The sequence below is a fragment of the Acomys russatus genome, chromosome 19 (assembly GCF_903995435.1).
Source record: "Acomys russatus chromosome 19, mAcoRus1.1, whole genome shotgun sequence".
Lineage (NCBI taxonomy): Eukaryota > Metazoa > Chordata > Mammalia > Rodentia > Muridae > Acomys > Acomys russatus.
In genome coordinates, this window is record NC_067155.1 from 34,939,340 (window position 1) to 34,967,259 (window position 27,920).

General features: G+C 49.8%; 1 protein-coding gene across 1 annotated transcript in view; it reads right to left on the minus strand.

The window, feature by feature from the left end:
- Sdk1 (sidekick cell adhesion molecule 1) overlaps positions 1–27,920 on the minus strand; it is a 952,579-nt gene that overhangs the window by 242,122 nt on the left and 682,537 nt on the right. The window contains exons 8-13 of the mRNA XM_051161155.1: positions 23,059–23,142; positions 18,867–19,061; positions 17,174–17,290; positions 15,881–16,048; positions 12,685–12,787; positions 9,949–10,125 (exon numbers count right to left, since the gene is read on the minus strand). Of these exons, the coding sequence (XP_051017112.1) occupies positions 9,949–10,125; positions 12,685–12,787; positions 15,881–16,048; positions 17,174–17,290; positions 18,867–19,061; positions 23,059–23,142 (844 nt within the window). The remainder of the gene's footprint in view (positions 1–9,948; positions 10,126–12,684; positions 12,788–15,880; positions 16,049–17,173; positions 17,291–18,866; positions 19,062–23,058; positions 23,143–27,920) is intronic.

Genomic DNA, 27,920 nt, shown 5'->3' on the forward strand with positions numbered 1-27,920 from the left:
GGTCTCCCTGTCTCCATCTTCCCACTGCTGGGATCACAGGTGACACTGTCAAACTCAAAGGTTTTTTTCTTAATTATATGTTTCCATTTTATTGAAAATAAATTCTTTACCAGGCAATGCTGGCATATGTCTTTAATCCCAGGACTTGGGAGGCAGAGGCAGGCAGATCTCTGAGTTTGAGGCCAGCCTGGTCTACAGAGTGAGTTCCAGGACAGCCAGGGCTGCACAGAGAAAATCTGGTCTCCAGACTTAGGTCTTTGTGCTTGCACGGCGAACACTACCAACTGAGCCCCTTTCCCAGCACCACACCTGATACTTTTCATGTAAAAATGTACATGTGGGCTGAGGGCTATAACTCATGTTTGAGCACTTCCTGTCCCCAGCATGGCCCCGGGAGAAATGCGCCCGTTCTATTTCAAAATTGATGAAGTTGTTTGTGTTCACCTATGTAAGAAGCGTAGTTCTTGCCCATGTAGCCATTAGCAAATGAACATTTCTCATGGGGATGCAACTGTGGTGTCAGCATTAGCAGAGAAAAGCAGAATCTCGGGTATGGAATACTGCCTTGCGTCCTCCTTAACTGTGAACCGAGTTTGGAATTAGAGAAGAAACTGCTATTTCTGTGTGAGTTATCTGACAACCAAACATCCATTAGACTCCAATAAACACTATTCCAAAAAAAAAAAAAAAAGAAAAAGAAAAAGAAAAAAGAAAAAAAGAAAAAAAAAGCCAGGATGAAAATATTCAGTCTTCTTCTCTCAAGCCCCACTTCTTTTTGCTTCCCTTAAGATAGAATAGGTTTGGTCTCAAATGAGACCAAAGTTGTATGGTCCTAAGTAGAAACTATTAGTTACCATTGCTGTCACAAAATGCCAGACAATAGTGACTTAAGTAGGAAAGGTTTTACTTTGGAAAGGGTATAGTCCAGTGGTGTGTGGGAAAGCATGGTGATAGGAGTGTGATGGCCACACTGCATCCACAGTCAGGAGAGAGAGAGAGAGAGAGAGAGAGAGAGAGAGAGAGGGGGGGGGGGAGTGTGTTAAGGGCTCTGGCCCATGGAACAGCACCACCCGTATTCAGTTAACCCAATCTAGGAACCCCTCCTGTCCAGCTGACAATATCCATTGTTACATGAAGGAAGAGTAAACATACCCAGATAAAAAATGTTGGTCATAACAGTTTTTCTGCTCTGGGATGGGGCTTCTAAATCTTTGGGCCATCCTAAGGGATGGGGTTGCCTATGTCACTTCTTGTGGGTCTCCAGAACCTTAGGAGAGTGACTGGGTATGACGTCACTCACCCAGGACCTAGGCGGGTCCGGGACAACTGAGAAGCCATGGCACTACAGGAGGCTGGACTTTCAGCTCTGTCTCTGGCTTCTGTGGGATAGAAGGAAGCTGGGGAGCGTCAATAACCTGCCCAGCATTCAGCCAATCAGGAAGGTTCTATGGGGCGGGGCTCTGCCGAGCTTCCTGGCTGGATCTTGCCCTATATGTCGAATGCATGCATGTCTGCCTCCACCCAGAGCATGTATATAGCTTCACACTACAGCCATCCCGTACACGCAGATTTAGATGTTTCCCGACTCTCCAGCTCATCGTTGATCTGGTCATGGTTTGGTTTTTCTTCCTCTACAAAAAAACATAAGCAGAACCACAGCTCTGGGTAGAGCCTCGTGCAGCTGAGGGCATGGGGAAAGCCCCAGGGGTCAGTTCGGTACACGGTGTGGAAGTGTCCTAGCTCCCAGCTGCTGCCTGAAGCCTTGAGCTGCTCTGAAGCCTCTGCCCTTGGCTTGTGAGGTCTGTGCTTATTCCAATTAATTAATGTCTGAATTCCACTGCAAAGACATGAACTTGAAAAGTAGCAGGGGAGTCCGGTGAGCTCCGGGGTCCTTGTGTGGACACAGAATAGCTCCATACCAACAGAAGAGTATGCGTACAGACCAAGCCTCGGAGGCAGCGTTTGCCCCAGGCCTGCCCCATGTACACATAACAGGACCTTAGGAGCTCACATGTGGCATTTTTTCTTACATGTATTTCGTGTGCATGTGTGCATATGCGTGTGTTTGTGTTTGTGTGTGTGTGTGTGTGTGTGCTTGTATGTATGTGGGTGTGCATGTGGACGCCAGAGGTCAATTTAAGCTGCTTCTCTCAGTCACCCACTGCCTTGAGACAGGGCTTGTCACTGAACCTGGAGTTCACGGATTCAGTTAGACTAGCTGACCAGAGAGTCCTCCCGCTGTTGCCTCCTCAGTGCTGAGATTACAGGCACACATCACAAGAGGTGGCTTTTTACATAGGTGCTGGGGATTCGAACTCAGGGCCTCTTGCTTGTGCTGCAGGTGCTCTACCCAGGAGACTTCCGCAACACTAAGCTTTCTTTTTAAGCTGCTGATGGTTATCTTGGGAATGAGCCTTCATCAAACCTTTGAGCAACATGTCGGCAACGTGTGAGTGAGGCTTTCGTCCACTCTGAATCCATCTCAGAAGATGTCATCCAATAGGAGTAGACTATGCCCAAGCACCTCCCTGCTGGAGGAGGCGGAGAAATGATGCTTTGAGAGGTTCTCAGACAGTTCTAACTGTTCAAGGTGAGGACAGGACCGCTCCAAGGTATGGCTGAGGGGAAGGTTTTTACTGTAAGTGTGAGAGCGATACAGCCATAGCCATATGGGAGAGTGGAGAACAGGGAGAGAAAGTGGTGGACGCAACCGTGGCCAGTAGAAAGAACTGGTCCATGCGGAGGGGGAGGGGGAAGGGGGAGGATTGAGAGAGGAAGGGAAGGGCATGTGGGCAGAGGAGACCGGAAGAGAGGGACTAGATGGAGGTGGACAAGAGGGCGTGGAGAGCACATGGCCTTAACAGCAGGGCTATGAGGGTATCAGAAGCTGGGGGAAGGGAGGTTTGGAGAAGTCTAGGGTAGGGGATGGGGTAAGAAGAGCAGAGTGGAGTCCTGGGACTTAGTGAGCATGTTCTTTGGTATGCTAATAGGCACCACAGTCACTCATTCCTCCTGAGCTTCTTTTGGCGCTGACAATGGTGACAAACCATAGATACAAGGAGCTATGAAAATGGAGGCCAGTTCAGAGTCACCTTGCAATGGAAATGGAATGGGGGAAATTGCCACCAAGTCACTTACACCACAGTATTATGAGAAATTAGCCACAGCCACAGTCACTGGAGCTTGTATAGGACAGGGAAGACAGGAAGGGCTGTGCTCATGAGAGAGGAGACGCTTTGAACAAGCGGCAAAATTGTGGCCAAGGAAGAATTGCTCCTAAGAAAGAGAACAGGTCAGTCTTTCTCTATCAAAAGAGCTTTGCCCCTTTGATGCACAAATCATGACTTGGTCAAACTCATCTTCTTCCACTTTGCTCCGAGGAGGAAGACGCGGGGCCTGATAACTTTGGGGGTGGGGTGGAGAGGATGGCGTTAAATTGTTCACTCCCCATTCTGTCTTTGTCTGAAGTAGTTTTATTGAAAGAAACCTCTCCTACTGCCTCAGGGTCTGAGTCTTCCAGTCAGCGCAGTAAATTAGATTTTTCTCTCTACTTCAGGCTCCTAAGAAGTAGTCACTGATTGCAGGAGGAGCCAGGTGACGCTAATTAGGTCTTTAAATGATTGAACAATTAATCAATCTATAACACCTTAGGAAACTGGTTTTCCCTGCCTGTTCAATAAGGCAAGATGCTTTGGGGAGGGACACAGGGTCACCCCAGGACTGATATCCTGTCACTACACATCCGAACACCGGAAGGAAAGGCAAGGTTAAAACTCAGGGTGTCAACATTTTCCTTTGGTTGGTTGTTTTGTTTTTTGAAGATGAGGGTCTCAGGTAACCCAGACTGGCTTTTAAGTTGCTATTGGCCAAGGATGGTCTTGTACTTTCTTTTATATCTATGTGCTTTGTGTATGTGTGTCTAGGCATGCTTACACAGGTGTGTACAGGTGTGTGCATGTGGAGGCCTGAGGTTGACCCCAGGTGTCTTCCCTGACCGCACTCCACTTTAGTCATTGAGGCAGGATCTCTCGTTTGAACTTGGGACACACTGACTTGGCTAGTCTAGCTGCCTGGTTTGTTCCAGGCATTCCGTACCTCCATCTTCAGGGTGCTAAAACGACAGGTATGTCACCACGCCCGGTCAGTTTTTTAGGGAGCACAGCACTTTATTCACTGACTCACCCCTTTATACACCTGCTTTGAGTCAATCTCATGTGTCGCAGGCTGGCCTTGAACTCACTGTGTGGTGAGCCACTGTGAGCTTCTAATCCTCTTGCCTCTTTCTCCGCCCCCAACTGCTTGTATTACAGACACGTACCACCACATCGAGTTTTATTCTGTGCTGGGAACCAAACCCAGAGCTTTGTGCACGACAGGCAGGTGCTCTATGTACTAAGCTATAGCCCCAGCCCCACCTTAGACTTTGACTCCTGCTGTTTCAAGCTTCCTTGTGCTGGGATTACAAGTGTGTTTCACCAAGCCCGGTTTTATCCCATCCTGCGGATTGAACCCAGGATCTCATGTGTTCTTGTCAAGCACTCTCTAGCTTTCAAGGTGACAATGTTTAACAATGAAGATCTCTGTTGCTAATGTATAGGTCATATCCCAGAACCATCTGGAGTTTTAGAAAGGGGTTTAAGTCAGAGCTTACAAGCATTGCTTGCCCCAGATGACACAAAACACACCCTCCTGTTTTAACTTAGTAAGTGGGGCAAGGCTTCTGTAGACATTTATTAGGACACACACACACATACACACACATGCTTGGCTGGGGCAGGAGTCACCTCTAGCATGTCAGATGGTCACGAGGACCTGTTCGAAAGTTACCCAGAGTCTCAGGGATGGGAACACCCAGCTTCAATGCAAAGAGAGGCAATGCTGCTCTTTTTGAGGTGGAGATGGAAAAAAAAACAATCTAGGAGCCTTAGGATCATAAGAGTCCCTCAACACAGGCCTGGAGAAACACTGGCTGGTTCCATTCCATGACAGTCTTGTGAAGCCACTTCCATCATGTCTAGTGTATAAGCTGAGCCAACTGAGGCGGAGGAGCAAGGCAACCTACTCCAAGTCCCACAGTAAGGTGTATGTGTGTGTGTGTGCATGTGTATATGTGTGTGCATGCATATGTATGTGTGTGGTGTGTGTGTGCATGCATATGTATGTGTGTGCATGTATGTGTATATATGTGCATGTATGTGTGCATGCATATATGTGGGGTGTGTGCGTGTGTGCCCATATATGTGTGTGTGGTGTATGTGTGCCTGTATATATGTATAAAGGGGGTGTGAGTGGGTTATGTGTATGTGTGCCCGTGTGTATACGTTTGTGTATGTGTGTGCACATGTGTGTGCATGCATTTGTATATGTGTGTGTGCTTGTACGTATGTGCGCAGGTGTTTGTGTATGCATGTGTGTATGTGTGTGCATGTAAGCATGCATGTGTATGAAGGGCAGAGGTCAACCTTAGGCATTACACTTCAGGAGCTTTTGCTGTTTTTACTTGTTTAGTGAGATGGGCCCTTTCTCTGGCCTGGAGCTCACCAATTAGTCTGGACTGGCTGGGCAGTGAGCTCCAGGGACCCTCCTGTCTCTGCCTCCCTGGCACTGCGACTACAAGTGTGCACTACCATGACCATTTTGTTGTTGTTGTTGTTGTTTAGGTTGTTTTGTTTTGTTTTTCTTAATGTGGGTTCTAGGGAACCAAACTCCAGGCCTTATGATTACAAGGGGAGTACTTTACCAACTGAGCCATCTCCCAGCCCTGATTCCTTTACTTAACAAAGTGGCTTTTAACTGGAGTGGAGGGAATGCGCGGCTCAGGTGCTCTCAGGCTGTTGAAAGACACTGCTCAGCGCTAAGTACCTCTCAGTCCCTTCGGCAATAGTCACTTTTTCCTTCCTTATTTACTCTTTTGCTATCTGAGTAATCATGGGAATGCAACAGCGCTGGACTAGAAGGTTCTCTGAGAAGCACGTGATGCCCTATTTTCCTTAATTGTTGCTATTATCATCACTTCAGCCATCGATGGAGCCAGAGTGTCCCCAGATCTTGTGTGTGTGTGTGTGTGTGTGTGTGTGTGTGTGTGTGTGAGAGAGAGAGAGAGAGAGAGTGTGTGCACGCACGCATGCGTGCATGTGTATGAACACATGCATGTGGAGACCAGAGAATGGCATGTATAAAGTGGTCTCTTTGCTTCCACCTTTCTGTCAGCTGTGGGTACTGAGATCCAGTCATGAGGCTTCTATGGCAGGCGTACCTTTGCCTACTGAGTCATCTCACTGTCCATCACCAGCTTGTTTTCTGAGACTGTCTCAACCTGAGTCTGGAGCTTAACAATTCAGCCAGACTGGCGGGCCAGCAAGCCCTAGGGACTGGACTGTCTCTGCCTCCTCAGCTCTAGAATTCCAGGCACGTGCTACTGTGCCCAGCATTTCATAAGGGCACGGGGACTCTACATGCAGGTCCTCAGGCCACCCGGGCAGGCATTTCACTGACTGAACCATCTCCCCAGTCCCAAGAGCTCTCCAGACAGAATGATGCAGCGCTCTTCCCATTCATTCCAACTTGGAAGAGTGCCGTGTTTATTACACCGGCAGCTCCCAGGGGCCTACAGCCTTCCGAATCAGTTCCGCAGCCCGTGGCACCCAAATTGGTTTGAATCACAGATCTGCAAATATTTCTATGTTTAGCGAGGAGGTGTTTCACCATTGCAGGAAGCCTATTATTTTATACATACAGAAACATTTGCTGAAAAATGTATTTTACTTAGAGGAAATCAAATAAGTAACTAGTGGGGAAGATATGTAAATCAGCAGAACATAAAAAGGCGCAGGATGAAAAGAACGTGCTATATTGGAAATATGCAGTTGGGCTGGTGCTGACGGAGCCTTTAGGAACTGCTAACACATATTCATTTGATACCCAGGCTGGGTGATCTAAGAGTTCTCAAAGGTAGTTTTTAAAAATGTGAATAGCATGGAAAATTATGCGAATTCACTGGCTGTGTTCACTAACATCATCAAAATGATTTTTAAAAAGTTCCAGAGCTGAGGAGGGCAACGGAGCTGGGTTTCTGATAGACAGCAGGCGCCTGCGTGTTTATTCCTGAGACATATCTTGACGGCGGAAGAGAGGAGTGGAGGCCAGTCAACAGCCTAAAACGCATACTCATCAGTGGGTCCCTGCCTGCCTTCAGCCAACAACCAGGCAGTGCGCATTTATTGAGCACCTGTTGTATGCCAGGTGCCCAAAAATGCAAACATTTATTGCTGCGGGACTTCTTGGAGGAAAGGGTTTGAGATGGTGGTAGCCTTGTCTCTCCTGCTGTGGTTGATGCTATGAGAATGGGCCGGGACAAAGTTGGGAGGTGCCTGTGACTGAACGGCTGGACACCATCCTGAGGCTGAATGCTAAAGGGTATATAAGCAGGAGCCCTCAGGTGACACCAACAGAAGACACTAGCCACACCACGGAGGCAGCAGGGTGCTGGGGACATAGAGAGCTGAGGGGGGTGCTAAGGAAGGAGGAGACCCCAGCTTCTTCAAAGCCAAATGGGCCCCAAAGCTGATCTGAGGGCTCTAGGTTCACCATGGCTAGCAAGGGTGACTTTGCTTCCCAGGGATGACCAGCATCTAAGGAGAATTGGAGTCAGCTCAAGAGGGGTCAGCTAGGAGTTAGGATGGGGCTGTTTCAGCTTCAGTTCCTAAATGTATCCTAGGCTTTCTGAACCGGGTACTATACATCATTAATTCTGTGTGTGTGCGCGCGCGCGCACATGTGCGTGTGCATGTGAGTATGTGCCAATGCGTGCGTGTGTGCAAGTGTGCGTTACGTGTGCATGCACGAATATGTGTGTGCGTGTGCATGTGTGTGTGTGTAAGCTAGGGGTTGATGCCAGGTGTCTTCCTCAAGCACTCTCTACCTCATTATCTGAGATAGCACCTAGTACTCAATCTGTGCTAACCAATTCTGATAAATTGCCAGGCAAGCAGGCCCCAGTGACCCACCTGTGTGAGCCTCCCCAGCACTGGGAGTACAGGTGTACAGGGCACTCAGCTCACTCAGCTTTAATACTGTTGCCACACGTGTAAACTCTGTGTGTGCATGCGTGCATGGCAAGCGTGTTACCCATGGAGCCACATCCCAGCCCCTTCGTTAAACCTTTATTGTTCACATCTTTTGTGTATGTGTGCATGCCTACTGTGTGTGGGTGCTAGAGGAGGTCAGAGGAGGGCGCCAGATCCCCTGGGGCAGGAGTCACAGGCAGTCATGAGCTATGATACCCAATGTGGGTGCTGAGATCTGAACTCGAGTCCTCTGCACATGCAGCGAGTGTTTTTAACTGCCGAGCCATCTCTCCAGCACATTCGTTAACCTTTTATGTTCCTCTGATGTGGAGAGCTTGCATTTGCTCACTCTTGAGTGCATGGGGCATACAGAGAAGGCCAAGCAAGGAGCGAGCGAGGCTCTCTGCAGGCGCTTTCTTCATCTCTAATCCCCTCAGCAGACACTGGGGACTCAAAGACAGATGATGCGAAGTGTCCTGATGCTATTTTTCAGGGGCTGCTTTCTGTGCTCAGAATCCTTCCTGCACCATGGTGGGCAGAGCTATCAGAAAAGCCTCTCACAGTTGCCTTCTGATGACCCAGTATGCACTGTAGTGGTAGGGATGGGCGGGCAGATGATGGGCATCAGGCACAGGCTCCTGTCCTGGCAACCATGAGGCTTCGATTGCTTCTTTGCAGGCTGCATTTTGTGCGCATGTGCTCAGGGATCTTTTAGGGGTGAGGTGGGGGAGGCACATTGATATAAGGCAAATAAAATGCACGTTGAAAAGGGGGACATTGCCAGCAGGCCTTTCGGCTTCTTGCTCTGTGAGCAGAAAGGTAGCTGAGGAAAGACAGGGGCACAGAGTCTATCACTGGTTCCCGCGTGAGCCCAGGACCCACAGGGAGGTCTAGATTGGAAGTAATGGGGCAGCTGGTCGCTATCTTTTTTTTTTTTTTTTTTTAAGATTTATTTATTTATTATGTATACAGTGTGCCTGCAGGCCAGAAGAGGACACCAGATCTCATTATAGATGGTTGTAAGCCACCAGGTGGTTGCTGGGAATTGAACTCAGGTCTTCTGGAAGAGCAGCCAGTGCTCTTAACCTCTGAGCCATCTCTCCAGCCCAACTGGTCGCTATCTTAAAGGCTGTAAAAGACTTAATGGGGGGCTGCTTGGCTCTGGGCTTCTGACAGGCAATCCCCTGAAATTCACAGCTACCTGATGGCCATGAGGTAAACATCCTTCACAGCATGGTGCCAATGCCATGGGGGAAGGATTCACTGGGACGGTGACCATCTATGCAAGAACAAAACATTCTGATTTTGAAGCCACATAAAGAATGGGTGTGTTGGGGGGCAATGGTGGGAAGAGGAGGAAAAGAAAGAACGTACAAACAAACCAAGGCGATATACCTTAGCTGGTAAAGTGCTTGCCTTGTAAGTATCAGGACACGAGTTTGACCCCCCCTAGAATCTGAACAACGATGTTGCATTTGCTGGCACATGCTTGTAATTGCAGCACGGGGGAGGTGGAGGCAGGTCGACTTCTGGGGTTCCCTGGCCAGGCCAACCAGCCATATCAGAAAGCTCCAGGTAAAAGAGGCCCTAAGAGGCCCTGTCTCGAACAAACAAGGTGTACAGCTCCTGAGGAAATGTCAGCTGAGGTTGACCTCTGGCCTTCACACCTAGCACCCCATCCCCAACATATGCACACGCACCTCTCCGAACATGCATGCACACACGTGGGTGAGACAGAAGGGGGAAAGGCCTTGCCATCGTACACAGCTGAATGATGGGCTGTGCTGGCCTCGGGCTGATGGCTTGGGACAGCATGTGGGCATGCTGTGGGCTAAGGGTGCTCACGTGGCAGTGCAGAGGCAGGGGGAGGCTCGGTACTCACATGACTTCCAGCCGTGCCGTCCGGGAGTCGTTCCCCCCCTCGGATACAATCTCACAGGTGTAGTCGCCGATGTCCCCTGACCATGTCTGGCTGATGACAAGGGACCCGTCCTTCCCCACCACGATTCTGGAGCTGCTCGATGGTGTGATGACCACGTTGTCCTTTTTCCAAACGTAGCTGTGGGCCAAGCAGAGGCTGAGTCACAAACCCCACGGGAGCAGGAGCCCTGCCCCTTCCCTGATGGTGAGGGCAGAGTAAAAATTATCATGTTACGCTTTGGAAAAGTATGAGTTTGGGGCTGGAGAGATGGCTCAGTGGTTAAGAGTGTGTCCTGCCCTTTCAGAAGACCCAAGTTTGGTTCTAAAAAACCCCAGGTCAGGTGGCTCACAACCACCCAGAACTCCAGGTATGGAGATCTGACACCTATGTCTGGCTTCCCTGGACAACTGCACACAGCCATTTATACAAAACACACACACACACACACACACACACACACACACACACACACACACACACACACACACAAGCACACTATAGATATACTACCTCCAACACACATAGGTACAATGAACAAAATCCCCAAATAGGACAATGAAGGTGACTGTGAAAACCTGTCTGAGCATGTGTCTGAGAGACAGGGACTCTGTGGGCCATGTCACCTACTGAACTGAACCTACCCTGCTCTCCTGCCTTAGTAATGCTTGCTTAAGGCCCCAAGAGAGGCACCCCCACTTCCTGAGCAAAGCTCAGAGCAGCTCATAGCTGTCCTATTCATAGCCCCCAACCCTGACAGGCTGTCTCCGACACCACCTTTCTTAATCATTTGATCTTTATGGCCATTTTTGGCACATTTTTCTATTCCAATATAGACTCAATTAAGAGCCTGTCCAGCCATAAATGTCCCTGGGGCAGGGCCTCTACTGATGGCTGAATGAGATGAAAGTGCTGGGCTTTCTTTATTAGAATAATATGATCGCATTTTCAAGATGTACCAGCCCTTTCTGCCCTGCATGTTCCCAGCACAAACTGTCGTGAATTAGTCACAGGAGGCCGCCCTGCAACATAAGGGACAGCAGCAAAGAGTCCACTTGAAGAGAAAGGACAGGTTGCCCTGGATAGCTGGGGGCCCTCCAAAGTGGGACAGCCCGAGTCCTTCACAGAAAGAGGGTCTCTTCCAATGAGCACATTAAGTGCTGCAAAGGGACCGTCCCAGAGGGACATTTCTGAGCTCTTGATTTGAATACACACACACACACACACATACACACACACACACACACATACACACACACACATATTTGAAACCGTACCCTGCTGCCTTAACAATGAAAGGATTCTTCTCTGGGTGTGAAAAAGCTCCCTGGGTAGGCCTTCCAGAATCCCTTCAGTAACCCTTAACTTGCTGCTTCCTATTTTTTCCCTTGGTTTTTTTTTTTTTTTTCTTTGTTGTTCTTGTAATTAGCGCACACTTGTATCCCAGCCCTGGACAGGCTGGAGGGTCAGGTGGAGATGGTGTGCCAAATATGCACACTGGAGAGGGAGGAAGGGTCAAGTCTCTGAAGGCAGTTCTCAGTGCACACTTTGAGAGCCAGACCCTCTGCTCGGTGCGACTCCGATCCCATCCTTCTGGCCAAGCGAGGCCTTTCAAAACTAAGGTAGGGTGACAATGCCGTGTAGCATGTTTCAGAACTAAGGTGACAATGCCGTGTAGCATGTTTCTCTCTGTGCCTCCTGCTTTGTTTATTATTGTCAGGGTTGAGTCTGAAAAGTCACAACTATTCTGCTCTTTGAGACGAAGCTCATGGCTGATGGCCACCTGTCTGGAGCCAGGCTCTTACCTCAAGTGGCCTTGTTTGAGATTTCTTTCTTTTTTTTTTTTGCTTTGTTTGCTTTGGTTTTGAGACAGGGTCTCACTGTGTAGCCCTTGATATCCTGGAACTCACTATGTTAGAGCAAGCTGGCTTTGAACTCACAGAGATCCCCCTGCCACTGCCTCCTCAGTGCTGGTGTTAGACATGTGCTACCATGCTTAGCCTGTTCTTGTTTTTGTTTTGAGAGAGGATTTCCTGTAACCAAAACTAGCCTTGAATCAGGTGTCTCAACACAACTTTCAATTTCAGAACACCCTGTTTCCACCAGTGCAGTGCTGGGATTAGAGGCGTACAGCAAGAAGCCCAGTGTGTGTAGTCACAGTTATCATGAGGAGCCTCACGTCTTCATGATGTCCCACTTGGCACTGGAGATTCCCCTGCCAGGGTTTCCCTCCCCTGCCCTTGGACACCCACCCAGATGCCTTTCTTCTCCCTGCGATACATAAAAACCATCCTTGCAGGGTAGAAACCCCCTCCTGAGCATTGCGGAGCTCCCATGTCAATAGCACTGAAATCCTATTCCATCCCTCTGGATTTTTGTCTCATTAAGTGTCAGTCCCTGACAAGTGCGTTTTACAGACAGTGTATTAACCTCGGCAGGAAAATCACAAAAAGCTGTATTGAAGCCATGGAGTGGAGCATAGCCCACCGTAAATAATACATAAGGCTTAGAATGGAAGACGGATTCCTGTGATTAATGACGGAGCCCGCCAATGGGAGATGCCACCATCAGGGATCTTCTGAGAAAATCAAAGACGCCAGCCCCCCAGCCCCAACTCTCCCTTCTCATCTCAACTTTTCCTCCACTGGGCCAAGGACTCTTAACACGTCCTAAAGAATGAGAACAGTGTGAGCGACCAACCGGAGAGAGGTCCGAGGGTCGTGGGTGGCTCCGCAGCACAGGGTGGCCGTCGTCCCCTTAATCACCACGCGGTCCTCTGGAGGGTGAACGATGGACGTTCGATCTGAAATGATACAAGTCACAGCCCAATGAAGTGTGTGCGAGCCTGTGCCCTTCCTCTGGGGAAAATGAATTGATCACCTGACATCAAAGTCCCCCGCCTCCCAAAGGCTCTCTCATCTTGGCAAAAACAGGTATGAATGGAAGCAGGCACTCAGTGATGCCTCAGGGAACGGAGAACAAGCCTTTCTGTGTGGCAGCAAAGGCCAGTTAACCCACACACTCCTAAGTCATCCTGGGTGTCCAAACTCTCACCCCGGGGGGCGGGGGCGGGTGGAGAGGTGTCTGTGTGTGTGGGAGAGAGAGAGAGAGAGAGAGAGAGAGAGAGAGAGACAGACAGACAGACAGACAGACAGACAGACAGAGACAGCATGCTTATGCAGATGGTTAGGGAGTCTGGACTTTTTGGAGTGTCTCTCTGTGTGTTTTGTGGATGTGTGAGGGCCACAGGGCAATCTGGGTTGCTCCTCTGAAACTGTCAACCTTGTGTTTCTGATGGAGGTCTCTCACTGGCCTGGAACTCACCAAGTAAGGTAGGTTTGCTGGCCAGTGAACTCCCAGGATCTGCCCGTCTCCCACTCCCCTTGACAGGATGACAAGTGTGAGCTATCGCTCCCAGCTCTTCTACATAAGGATCAAACCCAGGGCCTCAAGCGCTTGACGGTCAGAGCTGTCTCTCCAGCCTAAAGTCTGGATTTTTAAGCTAGGAGTGGAGGTCTGCCATTCCAGTGGCTAGGGAGGCTGAGACAGGTGGGTCACAAATTTGAGGCCAACTTGGGCTGAGAGTGAGTTCATGGCCTGCAAATTACAGGATAATACGTTTAAGAGCAACCTAGGAAACATTATGAGACCTGATTTCAAAGAAAAAGTTAAAAAGAGACGGGGCAGGTGTTTGAGGATGAAGCTCAGTGGCAGAAGTCCTAGGTTTAATCCTACGGGCTGTAAATGAACACATAAACAAATAAATAGTATATAAATAAAATCTATGTTCTTTGCTAAGATGATTATTATCTTAACTTTTCTAGTGTCCACACAGTCCCATGTGACTTTGGAAGGTACCTTCATTTGTGTTGAGTTAATCCAACGGGCAAACCTGAGGTGACCACAATCATTCCTAACTCTGAGAGTGAGCAAATACCCAGGACCAAAGTGAGGTGCCCAGGACCACACAGCTGCTGAGAGGCAATGTCTATCAGCTGTCCCGCATCCGGGGCCCAGAGCTGCTACTGCAGATGCCAGCTTCCCCACAGTCGGCCTGCGCTGTGCTGTCACACACAAGCCAGGGAACACCATTGTGGTGCCACACACACAGATTGAGAACTTGTAAGTCTCAGGGATTCACTCGAGACCCAGCATGGTGGCTTGTCTGCTGGGTATCAGGGAAAGTCTTAGAGACTTTGTCTATGAGAGGGCACATGACTGTTACAAACAGATAGACGTAGACACCTGGAAAAGTCTACAGGGCACTGAGCTGACTTACTGCCACATGCCTTGGCATGGTCCTAACTTTGATCCTCAACAGATCCATGGAACTTTCTGGAGTGTGCTCTGGGGAGAGTCAGACCTCTCTTTTTTTGTTTCCTTTTCCACAAGCTCACAAGTAAATGTGAGGCGAGTGTTGCCTTGCATCAGACCTGGTTCACTCGATCTCCAAACATAACAAAACTTTTTAAAAAGTACTTTGCCAATATTTTAGGAATTTAAACAAAAATTTAAAAAGACTCTTAATGTTTCCAGACTACCTAATTTAAAAATATGTAAAGGGTTATTAGGGGCAGGAGAGATGGCTCGGTGGTTAAGCGTGTACACTGCTCTCGCAGAGTACTGGCTTCAACTCCCAGCAGCCACGTGAGCTGCCTGAAATTCCAGCTTCTGACAACCAAAGGCCTTCTTCAGGCTTCTGAGGACACCTACACTCATGTGCATGTCCCACCCCTACCCCTAGACATAGGAATAATTGAGAAAAGAGGAGAGCCTTAACATTTTCCATTAAAAGGGTCATTTATCAAAGTGTGCAGTGATGGCATGAGAGAAAATGCCAAATATGAGCAGAAGCAGGGTGTGTGTGTGTGTGCGTGCATGTGCATCTTCACATATTATTCAAGTGAGTTTGAACTTTCTCTCTCACTAGAGACTCTTGCGGAGATTGTCAGTCTGCACCGCTTTCTCCTTGAAAGGTGAGCTGTGAGAGTCCCGTGGGCTGGGGCAACGCGGGAAAGAGCATTCAGGCACTAGAGGCAGGGGACAGCTGGGGTTCCGATCAGCACGTTACAGGAAGCTACTCTTTCTGCACCTCAAGAACCAGTGACCTCCAGCGAGGATGGCAAAAGCTGGAGGAACAAAGATATCCCCACCGTTTGCTTCTACGCCACCAGGAACACCCCTATTTAATGTAGTCGAGCATCAGAGAGTGTAGAAAGAATGCCTTCTGTTGTGTGTGCACACATGTTCCCGTGTGTGTGTGTGTGTGTGTGTGCGCACTTGTATGTGTTTGCGTGCATGCAGAGATGGGAGATGCCAGGTCTCTTTCTTATTTTTTTATCTCATGACACAGGGTCTCTCTCTGTGTGCCTGGAGGACGGGGTGAGACTGGATGACTGGCTGGCTGGTTGAGCCCCAGGCATCCTCCTGGCTCTGTTTCCATAGCACTGGGGTTGCAAAGTGTACCCCTGGCTTTATGTGGGTGCTAGGGATCAAATTCATGACCTCATGATTACAGGTCAAGTATCGTATTGACTGAGCAATCTCTTTTTCAGTCTGCAACTTACTTTCTTTAGGATAGCAACGATTGATTCGATTTTCTTATAAAATTAATCAAAACGTTACTTTAGCTATTCCAGCCAACTGGATATAATAAGTCTGCCGATCTTAAAAAGTCGATCTGTTACCGCTTTTGAAACAGCCCCAGTGAATCTCTGGATACGTCTCCTAATTATTCTCTCAGAAGCAGAAAATTCAATTACTCAAACGACTTCTATAAACTAGTTGTAAAAAAAATAATCACTTTCTTTGGATTAGGTGAGGACAATCTAAGGGGGCGCTGACATCCGGGGATGAGAGCGGGGTTCACGGTAGGTTCTCAGAGAATGGCCCTTACTCCACACGGTGAGCATGGCAGATGCGTTCACAGAGGCCTCGGTGTTGGCTGCGTAGCAGGTGTAGTTGCCAGCATCCTGGATGAAGACAGGGGCTATCCTCAGCCCCCCAGATTCCAGCAGAACGAACCTGGGAATCCGGACAGAGCCACTGGCCAGGATGTGGTTCCCTGAGGAGCAGGAGAGAAAAGAGGAAACATTAGAGGCCCCGCCACCGGCAGGAAGGAAAGGGTTGGTGGCGGCTGGCAAGACAGCCCTCCAAGCAGAGGGAGCATTCTGTGTCGAATCAGCTGCAGCAGCGTCCTCCTCATCGCCGAGGATCATGAACACCGGAAACACGTCAGATTCCGATCTGTGTACGGAATCCTTGACTTCCGGTGACTGCTTCTTATCTTTACCTCACATCCAGGCCTTACTATCTTCAGGAGCCCAAGAGAGCGGAAGGCTTACTTAAAGGACAGCCATATTTACACGGCTACTACTGTCTTTTAATTCCCACTGACTTTGCTAATAAAAAAAAAAATTGCGTGTATGGTAGTGGTTCTCAGCCATCCAAACGCTGCGACCCTTTAAATATATACAGTTCCTCATGTTGGGGTGACACCCGACTATAAAGTTATTTTTGTTGCTAATTCATAGCTGTAACTTTGTAGCTGTTATGAATCATAATATAAATAGCTATGTTCTCTGATGGCCCTAGGGGACCCTTGTGAAAAGATCATTTGGTCCTGAAGGAGGTCGTGATCCACAGGTTGAGAACCACTTCTATATGTGGCTCATGTTTATGTTTGTGTGTGTACATGTGCCCGTGTGTATATGTGCAGGTTCACATGTAAATGTTATGCATGTATGTAGAGGCTGTCCTTCCTTTCTTTCCTTTTTTTTTTTTTTTTTTTTTTTTTTTTTTTTTGAGACAGGGTTTATGGCTGGGAACTGGGGTTCACCAACTTGGCTAGACTATCTGGCCAGCAAGCCCCCAGGATCTCCTACCTCTGCCTCCCCCGTGCCAGGATGAGATGTACACAGCTTTTTGTGTGGGTACCGGGGTCTGAATTCATGTCTTCATGCTTTTGTCACAGACACTTTACTGACTGAACCATTCTGCCGTCCCCAAGTTTGCTAGAAGCCTAGGGCCGCCTGTCTCACTCACACTGCACCCCGGGCACCCAGTTCCTGGCACAGGCATCCAATAATTGTCACCCAGTCTTCACCGAGTGACGGAGTGAGAAGAAAAGAAAATGCAGCCAACACCCCAGTGTTTTCCACACCGGACATGCTGCTGCAGAGCCACCTGCCTCTCTTCCACGTGATGGCGGGCTTGGGAGCCCCAGACACCTCACATCTCAGGACAGCCGTCATCCCGTCAGTAACCGTGGTGTCCACCGGAGGCTGGGTAAAGGCAGGAGCAATATCTGTGGGGAGGAGTTGACAGTGAGCTGTGGCACAGCCTCTGAGAAGCCCGCCTGGGAATCCGCACAGATCTTGCAGGACCAATCAGAGGTGAGGGTGCTATGTGAAAAACAGAAGTCATTCTGGAATGGTCCCCACCCCGAGCTTTTGATCTCCTAGGAGTCACCTGTCATTGCTCAGTATCGGAAGGGGAGTGGATGCCCTGTGTGACATCCAGGGGCCCAGGAAGCGTGTTTATATACAGAAACCAACTACCTTTGTCCTTTAGGGGATAGGACATAGCCACTCTTCCCAGGGGCATCCCGAATCCTGAAATACACGTTTAAGAGCTCCTTTCCCATGCTGTGGCTTCTTTTTATTCATGGGGATACATAGGCAGCATGAGGGCATCACAACCCCTTGTAAGAGGAATACACCAGGGGTGTGCCGAACTGAAATGCAGGCCAACTTCCCAGTCTTTTCCAGACCAGCCACACCATTGCAGCGCCACGTGCCTCTTTCCCAATGACAGGACAGGTTAGGGGTGAGGGGTGGGGGAGCCAGATACCTCGCACACACTCACAGCCACTCCTGCACACCCATCCTTTGCTACGTGGCTGTGGCACTGACCGTGCAGTCAAAGCCTATGACATCTATTCCCAGACCCTTAAGAAGAAATAAGCAAACAACCCCAAACTTCCCGGTCAGTCTTGGCCTCGGAACACCCTGGCCTCCAGCTGCAAGGTAGGTTTTAAATAATTCTAATGAATGCAAACTCAAGTTTCTCACTTAGACACCCAATATTATTTCTACTGCGCAGAGAAGGATTGGTTTCCTTCACTCTGCCGTGGAGGCCACATATGATCTGCTGGCAAAAGTCAAGGACAGCGGCCTCCCGGTTCACCAAACAACACACATGCATTTCAGGAAGGTGGCCATCTCTTCACAGACCACAGGGAGCCACCAGTCCCACACAGGCACAGCCACACTCTGCAGTGGCGCTCACACCTGCGATATCAACTCTTTTTGCCTCTGAAAGGGCAAGCTTGAAAGGTGCGATTCCGTAGCCACTAAATTCCATTCCATTTCAGAAAAACAATGTTAAGGCTGCGGGAGATTGGAAAGAAAACCCACAGATACTGTGAGAACCTGTACTTTTTATTTTATTTTTCAAAGACGGGGTGCCAAGGTATTTCTGCTAATGGGATAATAAAAGAAACCCACAAAAGAACTATAATTGTTCAATAAAACTAAAGTAGAGAATGAATATTTTCTTAAATGGAGGGGGAAAAGGGATCAAAAGAAAAAGATTAGTACGCTATGCACACGATAGTCTTTCTGATTCTGTCCAGAGTGCGTGCGGGGTTGGGGGCGGGGTGGATGAGGGGAGTAGGGAGGGATGGAAATAATTTCCTACTTGCATAAAAAGGCGGATTTAAAAAGAAAAAAAAAAAAAAAAAAAAAAAAAGCCCTCAGCTCCAAAGAGGAAAGCTCACAGATGTGCCTGGGGCACAGATCGCCTTAGCTGTGCCATCACCTCAGGAGCTGACGGGATGCTCTGACGTGAGGGCTGGCCATGCAGACACGTGTGATACTCACTGGTCACATCCAGGTAGGTGTGGGTCTGGATCTCCCCTCCCTCGTTATTGGCAAAGCACTGGAAGATTCCAGAGTCTTCTGGGCTCAGCTTCTGAATGTGCAGGCCTCCGCTGGGGAGCACTCGGTACCTCGGGTTCTGGACCTTGCTGAGGGGGACGGCGTCTTTGTACCACTGGAGGGTGGGAAGAGGAACGCCTGGAAAGGAACAGAAAGAAGCATTACGCTCCAGGAGCGCTGACTGACGAGCCTTCAGAGGCTCACACAGCGATCCTTCTCACACCATATCCATGAGACACTTCCCTTGTTTTACATGAGGAAACCTGCACTGAGTGGCCTGAAGAGGAAGCAGGAATGAGCCAGGGCCACGGGTCCTCCCTACTCTCATCTGAAGGTCCCGGGTCAGCAACTCATTTAGGTTGTAATTGCCTTTGAGTTTAGGACGGGTTGATGGCTCCGATCCGGTCCCTGCTTGGGAGGCTAGGCCAGAGTCATTGGGAGCTTCTAGATTGGGTTGACTGAAGTGGAAAGACGCAGTCTGGAGGTGAGTGGCACCATCCCATGGGCCGGGACCCTTAGCTGAACAGAAACGAGAAGGTAAGCTGAGCATTCACCTCTATCTGCTCCCGGACTGTGGATACAGTGTGATATGGAAGGGACAGCCTGCAGCCTCCGCAGCCAGGTGCGGACTTCTAAAGCCCTGTCTCCACAGTGAGAGTCAGCTCATGTAGCCCAGGGCTGATAGACGATGCCACTGTGTGCCCGGGGCAGCACGGTCCTGCATGGGGACCGCTTGGGCCCTCTACAAGCTTCTGTGCAGGGCGGATGGAAGACAGCTTTCTGGGGGAATATCTCTGACCTCCCTGAAGACCAAGAGGACCACACTCACCCAGGAAGGGAGAACTAGGTATGCAAGAGGCTCCAGGGAGAACCAGCCTGAACCCATATGACATAACAAACTCCAGAAATACAGTGGGCTTGGAATCCCGAGGAGATACTAAGATTTAGTTCTAGAGTTTAGGTGCTTTTGTTCCTCAATTTCCCTAGATAAAAATGATCTCTTTGTCTGTCTCTGTCTCTGTCTCTCTCTCTCTCTCCTGGTGTTTGTTTGTTTGTTTGTTTGTTTTTCTGAGACAGGGTTTCTCTGTGTAGCCTTGGCTGTCCTAGAATAACTTTGTAGATCAGGCTGGCCTCGAACTCACAGCGATTCACCAGCCTCTGCCTCTTGAGTGCTGGGACTAAAGGTGTACGCCACCATGCCCTGCTCTCTCTATTGGTTTTTAAGACAAAATCTTGCTATGTAGCCCAGGCTGGCCTTGAACTCTTGGCCTTCTTGCTTCCAACTCCTTAGTGCTGGGATTACATGTGGCTCCAGGCTTGGCATAATAAATCACAAAATGAATCAAAGTTTTAAAAAGCACATTTTGCCACGATTCCATAAGGCTTACGCAGACTCGACTCAGTCTCAGTGTACGTGGGTGTAGAAGGTCCATTTGAGTGAATAGAGCTAATGTTGGGAGCATTTCCAAGTGATGTGTTCTCGGGCCGTTCTTCCCCTTAATTACGTTTCCTGTCACCTCTCATTAAATCAGGACAACTTTTTAAAATCCATTTCAAGGTAAAAGCATATGCAATTCATGTAAAACCTCATAATGGCGATTACATGATGTAGCTCTCACAGGGGGGACCCCCATCCCCCACCAACTTCCCATGCAGTTTGTTTCATTGCCAGAGTTAAGAGAGAAAGCTGTAAATCACATGACGGCAGAGCAATGTGGGAAGACCGGTTGGTTCAATACACATTTACAAGTCCCTGCTCAGCGGTTTCCCCTGCAGACATTATGCAAAGAAGAGAGCATTCTCCTGACAGAGGGAGAATGTTAAAATTGTCATTTATTGAAAAATAATAGTGACTACATGGGAGGGTGGGAGTGTTTCTATTGAGGTCAATTTCATGTCACATGGGAACTGTATGCCCCGTGGGAGCAGAGGATGCACTCAGTCCTAAGACAGAAACTTCCGCACAGCTTCTCACCCACAGAGCTCCACTTTAGTGGCTGCTGAGGTAGGTGGAAGAGGACAAGGCCGCCGCAGTATGGAGGAGTGCCTCCATTCCACGTCTGTACCGTCCCTCACTCATCTTCCTCTGAGGCTGCACTAACAGAACTAAAGTAGAGGGGAACGGAAGCAGAGCGTGTTTAGAGAGAGGCCATGATGGGGGGGGGGGGGTCGGGAGTGGGGACCAGAGGCTGTGAGTCCTTTGGCAAAGGGCAGGTTTGATGTAAGTCACCAGAAGGGACTTGCAGCTTGAAGTGACTCTGTGTTGACCAAGAGCTGTTGTGAGCCGCATGCCTCCCATTTTAGAACTGTAGGGTGGGATGGCCATGGTTGAACATGGGGAGGTGTGTCTGCTCCAATTCTAGACATTAGCTTTCAGGGGTACCTACATGTCGTGACAGGAGCATGTGCCCATGGACCCGGTTTTTGACTTGGGTTGCATTGCCACACGACCCCAGGATTTGGTGAGCAGTTTCTGCCTGCCAGACACCTCGTGACAATTCTCCAGTAGGTGCCCCGTTGAATCTTGGAGCCTCTGGGCGTAATGCTTTCTCTGAAGCAAGGTTTCAACTGTGTATAGAGAGGTAGCATCTCTCTTGTACGACTGGAATGCTCACCAGACTGGTAGCGTGAGGTATAAATCAGTCTGGTCCATTTTTTTTTTCAGTAGGAGGTGCCTGTAAGGATCACAGGAGAGCCACAGGCAATCAGGAGGCCCTGGTCCCCTGTCTTCCCCAGCTAGCTGCTGGTATCTGCTTGCCCAGGTGCTGTGGGGTTCATTCTATGGTTGAAAAGTCACAGGCAGTCAGCCACATGACTAAGCCCGCAGCTCAGAAAAGGAGGGAGTCGCCAGCCCCAGGACATACATTAGATAAAAGCTTTTTATCCGGAACCAATTGGATGGGGGAATTTAGGGCATTTTTTCCCTCTGCCTTTTCTATAGGCTGATGCCAGACTTTGCAAGGTCACACAATAAACTGCTTCACTTTCACTACTCTGGGTCTCCAGCACTGTCATTATGAAGCGAGGGTCATCGTGAGTGGAGGAAAACCATGTTTATGATGCCAGGTCGAAGCACGCAGGAAAAGAGTCTTTTCATCTGTACAGGTCTCAGTAACAGATTGCCTGGTTAAAGCCTGTGGCATGTGTGCATGAGTGTGTGTGTGTGTGTGTGTGTGTGTGTGTGTGTGCTTGTGTGTACATGCACGTGCATGTGAGGATTTGTGTGTGTGTGTATGTGTGTGTGCACACATGCACATGTGCATGCGAGAATTTGAGTGTGTGTGTGTGTGTGGGTGTGGGTGTGGGTGTGCACATGGCTGGAGGGGGCAATGTTACGTCACTCCCTGTGCAACCGTATGATAAAGTCATAGACGGGGTAATAGGTACAGTGAGCCACAGGGAGGAGAGCAGAATGACCCAGAGCCAAGAGGGAAAAAAAGTAGAAGTTCCTGTTCAAAAACAGTGCTGATGGGGCCTGGGGTGTAGCTCAGTTGGCAGAGTGCTTGCCTAGAATGTGTGAGCCTCTAGTTCCATCCCCAGCGCTGCACAACCCAGGTGCGGTGGCTCACACCTGTAGACCTAGCTCTTGAGAGGTGAATACAGGAGGATCAAGCGCTCAACATCATCCTTGGCTGCAGGGCAAGTTTGAGACCAGCCTGGGTTAAATTAGACCCTGAGTCAAAAATTAATTAATTAATTAGTTTTGAATAAAAGGACGATTTGATGGATAGATGTGGTCCTCAGTCCTATCAACTGGTGGATGCAGATGGGTTTCATGTGAGAGCCACAGTCTCAGGCCCACATACTCTGGGGAACCCAGACACTGAGCAAGTCACAGGGTCTGCTGTGTCCTCTCTCTTGGTCACACAAGGGCCAAGGGCTTCCTTTTCTCCTCCCCCTTCTTGAGGGTAAGCAGGTATTATATCTTGCCACCCTTGGGCTGTTCTACAGACAGCAAGGAAGCAAGATCTTCACAATGATGACTTCCTTCAGCAAGGCCACAGAGTGCTTACTGAGCCCCAGTGTCCAGTGTCCCAACCCTTCATGCTCACTGTCTCTCTGGAAGGACTTAAAGGCCACTCCAGACGTTCACAGCCATTCACCACGGGCCGCATCTGGGACTTCCCATACTCACCCATGGCTCGACATGGGATGTCCACAGTCTCTTCCACTTCCCCTAGCATCCGACTCTCGGGCTCAGCGGTGAAATATGGCGGCTCTTTAAACAGGGAGAAGAAAACAGCCCCTAAGTAAAGGTGTGCCGTGGTCTGAACGTGAAATGCCCTCCACAGGTGCATGTGTGTGAACCCTTGGTTCCCAGACAGTGGCACTGTGGGGGAAGGTTGTGGAATTTCTAAGAGGGGCAGCCTTGCTGGAGGACGTGAGCTACTGGGGATGGGCCTTGAGGGCTTTGCAGCCGGCCCCCACTCTCTGTTGAGTCCCTGCTTCCAGAGTGTGGTTGCACTGTCAACAGGCAGTCTTCTGCCTCTGCACTGTGCCCTCCCTGACTGCTAGTACTTCTTCACCATGATGGACCATCTGGAACTATGGGCCAAAACCACGGCAGTGAGAAAGCACCGGACACAAGAAGAATGTCAATGACCACAGTGCGTGCGCTCTCTCTCTCCACCCCCCTCCTCTCTCTCTCCCCCCTCGCCGCTCTATCTCTCTCTCCTCCCCCCCTCCTCTCCCGCGCTCTCTCTCCCTCTCTCTCTCCCTCCCTCCTCTCCCTCTCTCTCCTTCTGTCTCTCTCTTTTCCCCTCTCTCCCTCCCTCCCCTCCCAACTCTCCCTCTCTCTCCTCCTGTCTCTCTCTCTTTTCCCCTCTCTCCCTCCCTCCCCCACTCCCTCCCTCCCTCTCCTCCTGTCTCTCTCTCTCTTTTCCCCTCTCTCCCTCCCTCCCCTCCCTCCCCCTCTCTCCCTCCCTCTCTCTCCTCCTGTCTCTCTCTCTCTTTTCCCCTCTCTCCCTCCCTCCCCCCTCCCTCCCCCCCCCCCCCCCCTCTCCTCTCCGTCCTCTCTTTTTCCCTCCCTCTCTCCCTCCCTCCCCTCCCTCCCTCTCTCTCCTCCTGTCTCTCTCTCTTTTCCCCTCTCCCTCCCTCCCCTCCCTCTCTCTCCTCCTGTCTCTCTCTTTTCCCCTCTCTCCCTCCCTCCCCTCCCTCCCTCTCTCTTCCTGTCTCTCTCTCTCTCTTTTCCCCTCTCCCTCCCTCCCCTCCCTCCCTCTCTTCCTGTCTCTCTCTCTCTTTTCCCCTCTCTCCTCCCTCCCCCCCCTCTCTCCCTCCCTCTCTCCTCCTGTCTCTCTCTCTTTTCCCCTCTCTCCCTCCCTCCCCCCCTCCCTCCCCCTCTCTCCCTCCCTCTCTCTCCTCCTGTCTCTTTCTCTCTTTCCCCCTCTCCCCCTCCCTCCCGCTCCCTCCCTCCCTCTCTCTCTCTCTCTCCCCCTCATGTGAATGTATACAAGTGTGTGTGTGTGTCTGTGTGTATGTGTGTGTGTGTGTGTATGTGTGTGTGCGCGGGGGGGGGGGCAGTCAGAGGTCAATGTCAGGTGTCTTCTCCGATTGCCCTTCACTCTGTTTTTTGAGGCACCGTCTCTCACTGAATCTGACTGAAGCTAGACTGGAATCCCCCTGCCTCCGCCTCCTCCACCCAAGCACTAAGATTAATAGGCATGGTCTACCTGCTGGGAGCCTGAACTCCAGGTCTGTATGCGGGTGTGGCAAGGGCTTTACTGACTGGGCCGTCTCCCAGTCTGAGTTCTTAGATGTGTTTTTCTAAACCCGTCATCAGTAGTCACCATCCCACTTGCACACTCGAATTTGGGGAGCAGCAGGCAAAGGCGATTTATATTCCAAGGTTTCAGAAAGCAAATTACCACTCAGGGCGATGGCTACTTCTCAGTTTATGGGCTTGAAACCATGGGAATATCTTAATTCACATTTTAGAAAGGGCATCCCGAGAGCTTCATAAAGGTATATTTACAGCACAGTGCTTTATAGGTTAGTTAGCTTCCATACCTTAACTAAACACCAACCGTTGAGGCGTGTTGAACAGCCCTGTAACGAGAGGCCAGGCCTATATCCAGGAGCCACACAACCTATTAACTTATTTTTTTTTTTTATGTCTTAGCAGTTCTCCTCCAAAACATAAATTTAATACTTCGATGGAATGCCAAATAATAGTGGCGGTGGGGGTGGAGGCGGGGCCTCTCATCCGTTCCTAGCTGGTGGGGGGGGGGGGGGGGCGGGGCCTCTCACCCATTCCTAGCAGTGGGGGTGGGGTGGGGGGCGGGGCCTCTCACCCATTCCTAGTGGTGGGGGTGGGGTGGGGGCGGGGCCTCTCATCCATTCCTAGCAGCGGGGGTGGGGTGGGGGCGGGGCCTCTCACCCATTCCTAGTGGTGGGGGTGGGTGGGGGGCGGGGCCTCTCATCCGTTCCTAGCCATGGGGGGTGGGGAGGAGAATGGGGGTTACTAGGGAGCATTTCTATTCTCTAGCCTCTCCCCTGGCTTGGGCAAGGGGAAATAGTGGTTGTATCGGACAATGAGGTTCCTTGGAGAGTAAATTGCAATACTTTTCACAGTTTATTCAGCAGAATTCGGCAGAGACATGGCCCGGCTCAGGAGCATTAAGACGCCAGTGATACTTCATTATCAGGATGACAAAAGGCGCTTGTGTTCACTTTCTGCGCGATAATTAATTTCTGGAGACTTCTTCTTTTCGTTGTAGTAGTGTTAAACGAAGGTAATAAGGCTTGGTGTGTCTGCTATACTGACTACATCTTAAGCCCCTCCCCCATGCACACAAACAACAACCACCACCACCACCACCACCAGGGCGGGACGTAAAGGCGGGAACAGAAATGAAAACTTAGCAGTTCAAAGGAGAAAAGACTGAAGGTTTCTGAGCGGGCAGAAAGTGGGTATCAGTTTTGCAATTACCTGGACCTCTTGATCAAGAGCACTTGCCCCAACGACCCACCTGCTCTGCGGCGACGACTGTGGCTTCACTAGATGGAAGCCTTGTGACTAGAACAGGCTAGGAGACTCGCTGTAATGATTTGAAGCCTGCCCTTTTCCTAGCTGGTCTTTGCACACACATATATTCCCCGCTCGGCCGCGTCTCTCTGATCAATAGTAACGCTAGCAGCACTATTTATGTTGTAACTCCACAGTGGTAGAGACTTGTCAAGGACCTTAACGCACAGGTCACGGCCCATATTCATCAGTGGATGCTAAAGTCAATAGCTACCATCATGAGCTGATTAAAAGGACATGAGGGCAGAAGGGGGAAAATTAAGTTAAATATCAACATTTGCTCATGATTAATTACAGTTTCCATTTCCTCAGTCGAACGTTCTATTTTTAGATAACTGCCAAGGTCGAGGCAGTTGTGAGACACAAGACGGGAAAAGCACATATACACTTTCCTCAGTTTACCCTGTAGAACTCTGTCCTCATAGGGTAACAGCCATAACCATCTTCATCAAAGCACTTGTGACTTTCCCGAGACACCCTCTCATGCCTGTTGACATTCCCTGGTAGAATCAGGTAAGGTCATTAGACCCGTATCTGCTCTCTCGGCCACTCCCTCCTGCACCTCCCAGCTAACTGTATATAACTGTGCCCCAGCTAAATATGGTCTCCTGGTTGTGGGATGTGCCGGATTAAAACGAGTGTGGAAAGCTAATGGAAGTGAACACTTCCATCTGTGTGGCCATGGGGGAGTAGTCATCCATGTTAGCATGCTTTTTTTGGTGAGGTAGTCAACCATGCTCCAGTAAGTGACCCCTCACCCATGCCCTGTAGGAAACCTGGAACCCCGCTGGCTCATTAAACTAGATTTTGTTGTGGTGCCCACCCTGGGGTATAGAGGTTGTTTATGTCTTCCCGGGTTTAGCTCTGTAGCAATCACCTCACTGGTAATGCCTTCCTAAACTAAGTCTGATCATGTCACCTGTGTGATCAATACACTTGCATGTGCAAGCACATGTGTTTAGTTTCATGTGCGGTGACCACACATGCAGGGTCATGTGTCCACACAGAGTCGGAGCACAGAATGGTTCTTCATCCTGAAGATGCCGTCTTAAGCCCCATGACCAGCCCAAGGCATGCCGACCCCTCCCCGTAATTTTGCTACTTTTTCACTTTAAGAACGTTATGTAAACAGTGTTGCTGCATGCCACCTTGGAAGTGCCTGTCCTCATTCTGTGTCCAATGGGCAACACACTTGACAACATACACCAGTCCCGAGGATGCTCAGCACCTCCAGGGCCACAGTACGGTGGCTTGAATAAGAATGCCCCGCCCCCATGAGCTCATATATTTGAATGCTTGAACCTCATTTGGTGGAGCTATTTGGAAAGGACTAAGAGGTGTGGCCTTGTTGGAGGAGGTATGTCCCTGAGGGCAGGCTTTGAGGTTTCAAAGGCCTCCCATCACCTCCCAATAGCTCCCTCTGCCTTGTGGTTTTGGATTGGGGGGGACGGATAAGCAAGTTCTCTCAGATACTCCTCCAGTGTCACGCCCGCCTGCTACTACATTCCCTGCCGTGATGGTCATTGACTCACCCTCTAAAACGGTAACCCACTCAATAAACTGTTTTGTAAAACATAACTTGTCTTGGTCATGGTGTCTTATCGCGGCGATAGAAAATTTACTAAGAAACCCAGGTGCTATTTATATTCTTAGCTTCCCAGGAGTGTACAGTGACACCAGGCTGGGGAGGGAGACAGTGAGTCCACACAGTGCTTCTGAGGCTGGGCATGCATGAAGGGACGTCATCACTCACGCCAAGCAGAGGTGAGCACATTACACAACCAGGCAGATACTCTACCCCCACCGGCCACACAGACACACACACACCTCTCTCACCCATGTGGGGAAAGGTGGCCTAGAGACACCAGGAGACATTGTGACCCTTCAAGCAGCCTGTTGAACCTTGTTCCTGGAAGCCTGCCAGGTAGGTGAGCCGACAGGCTAGGCGCTAGAGCTGTCACAGCGACACGGGC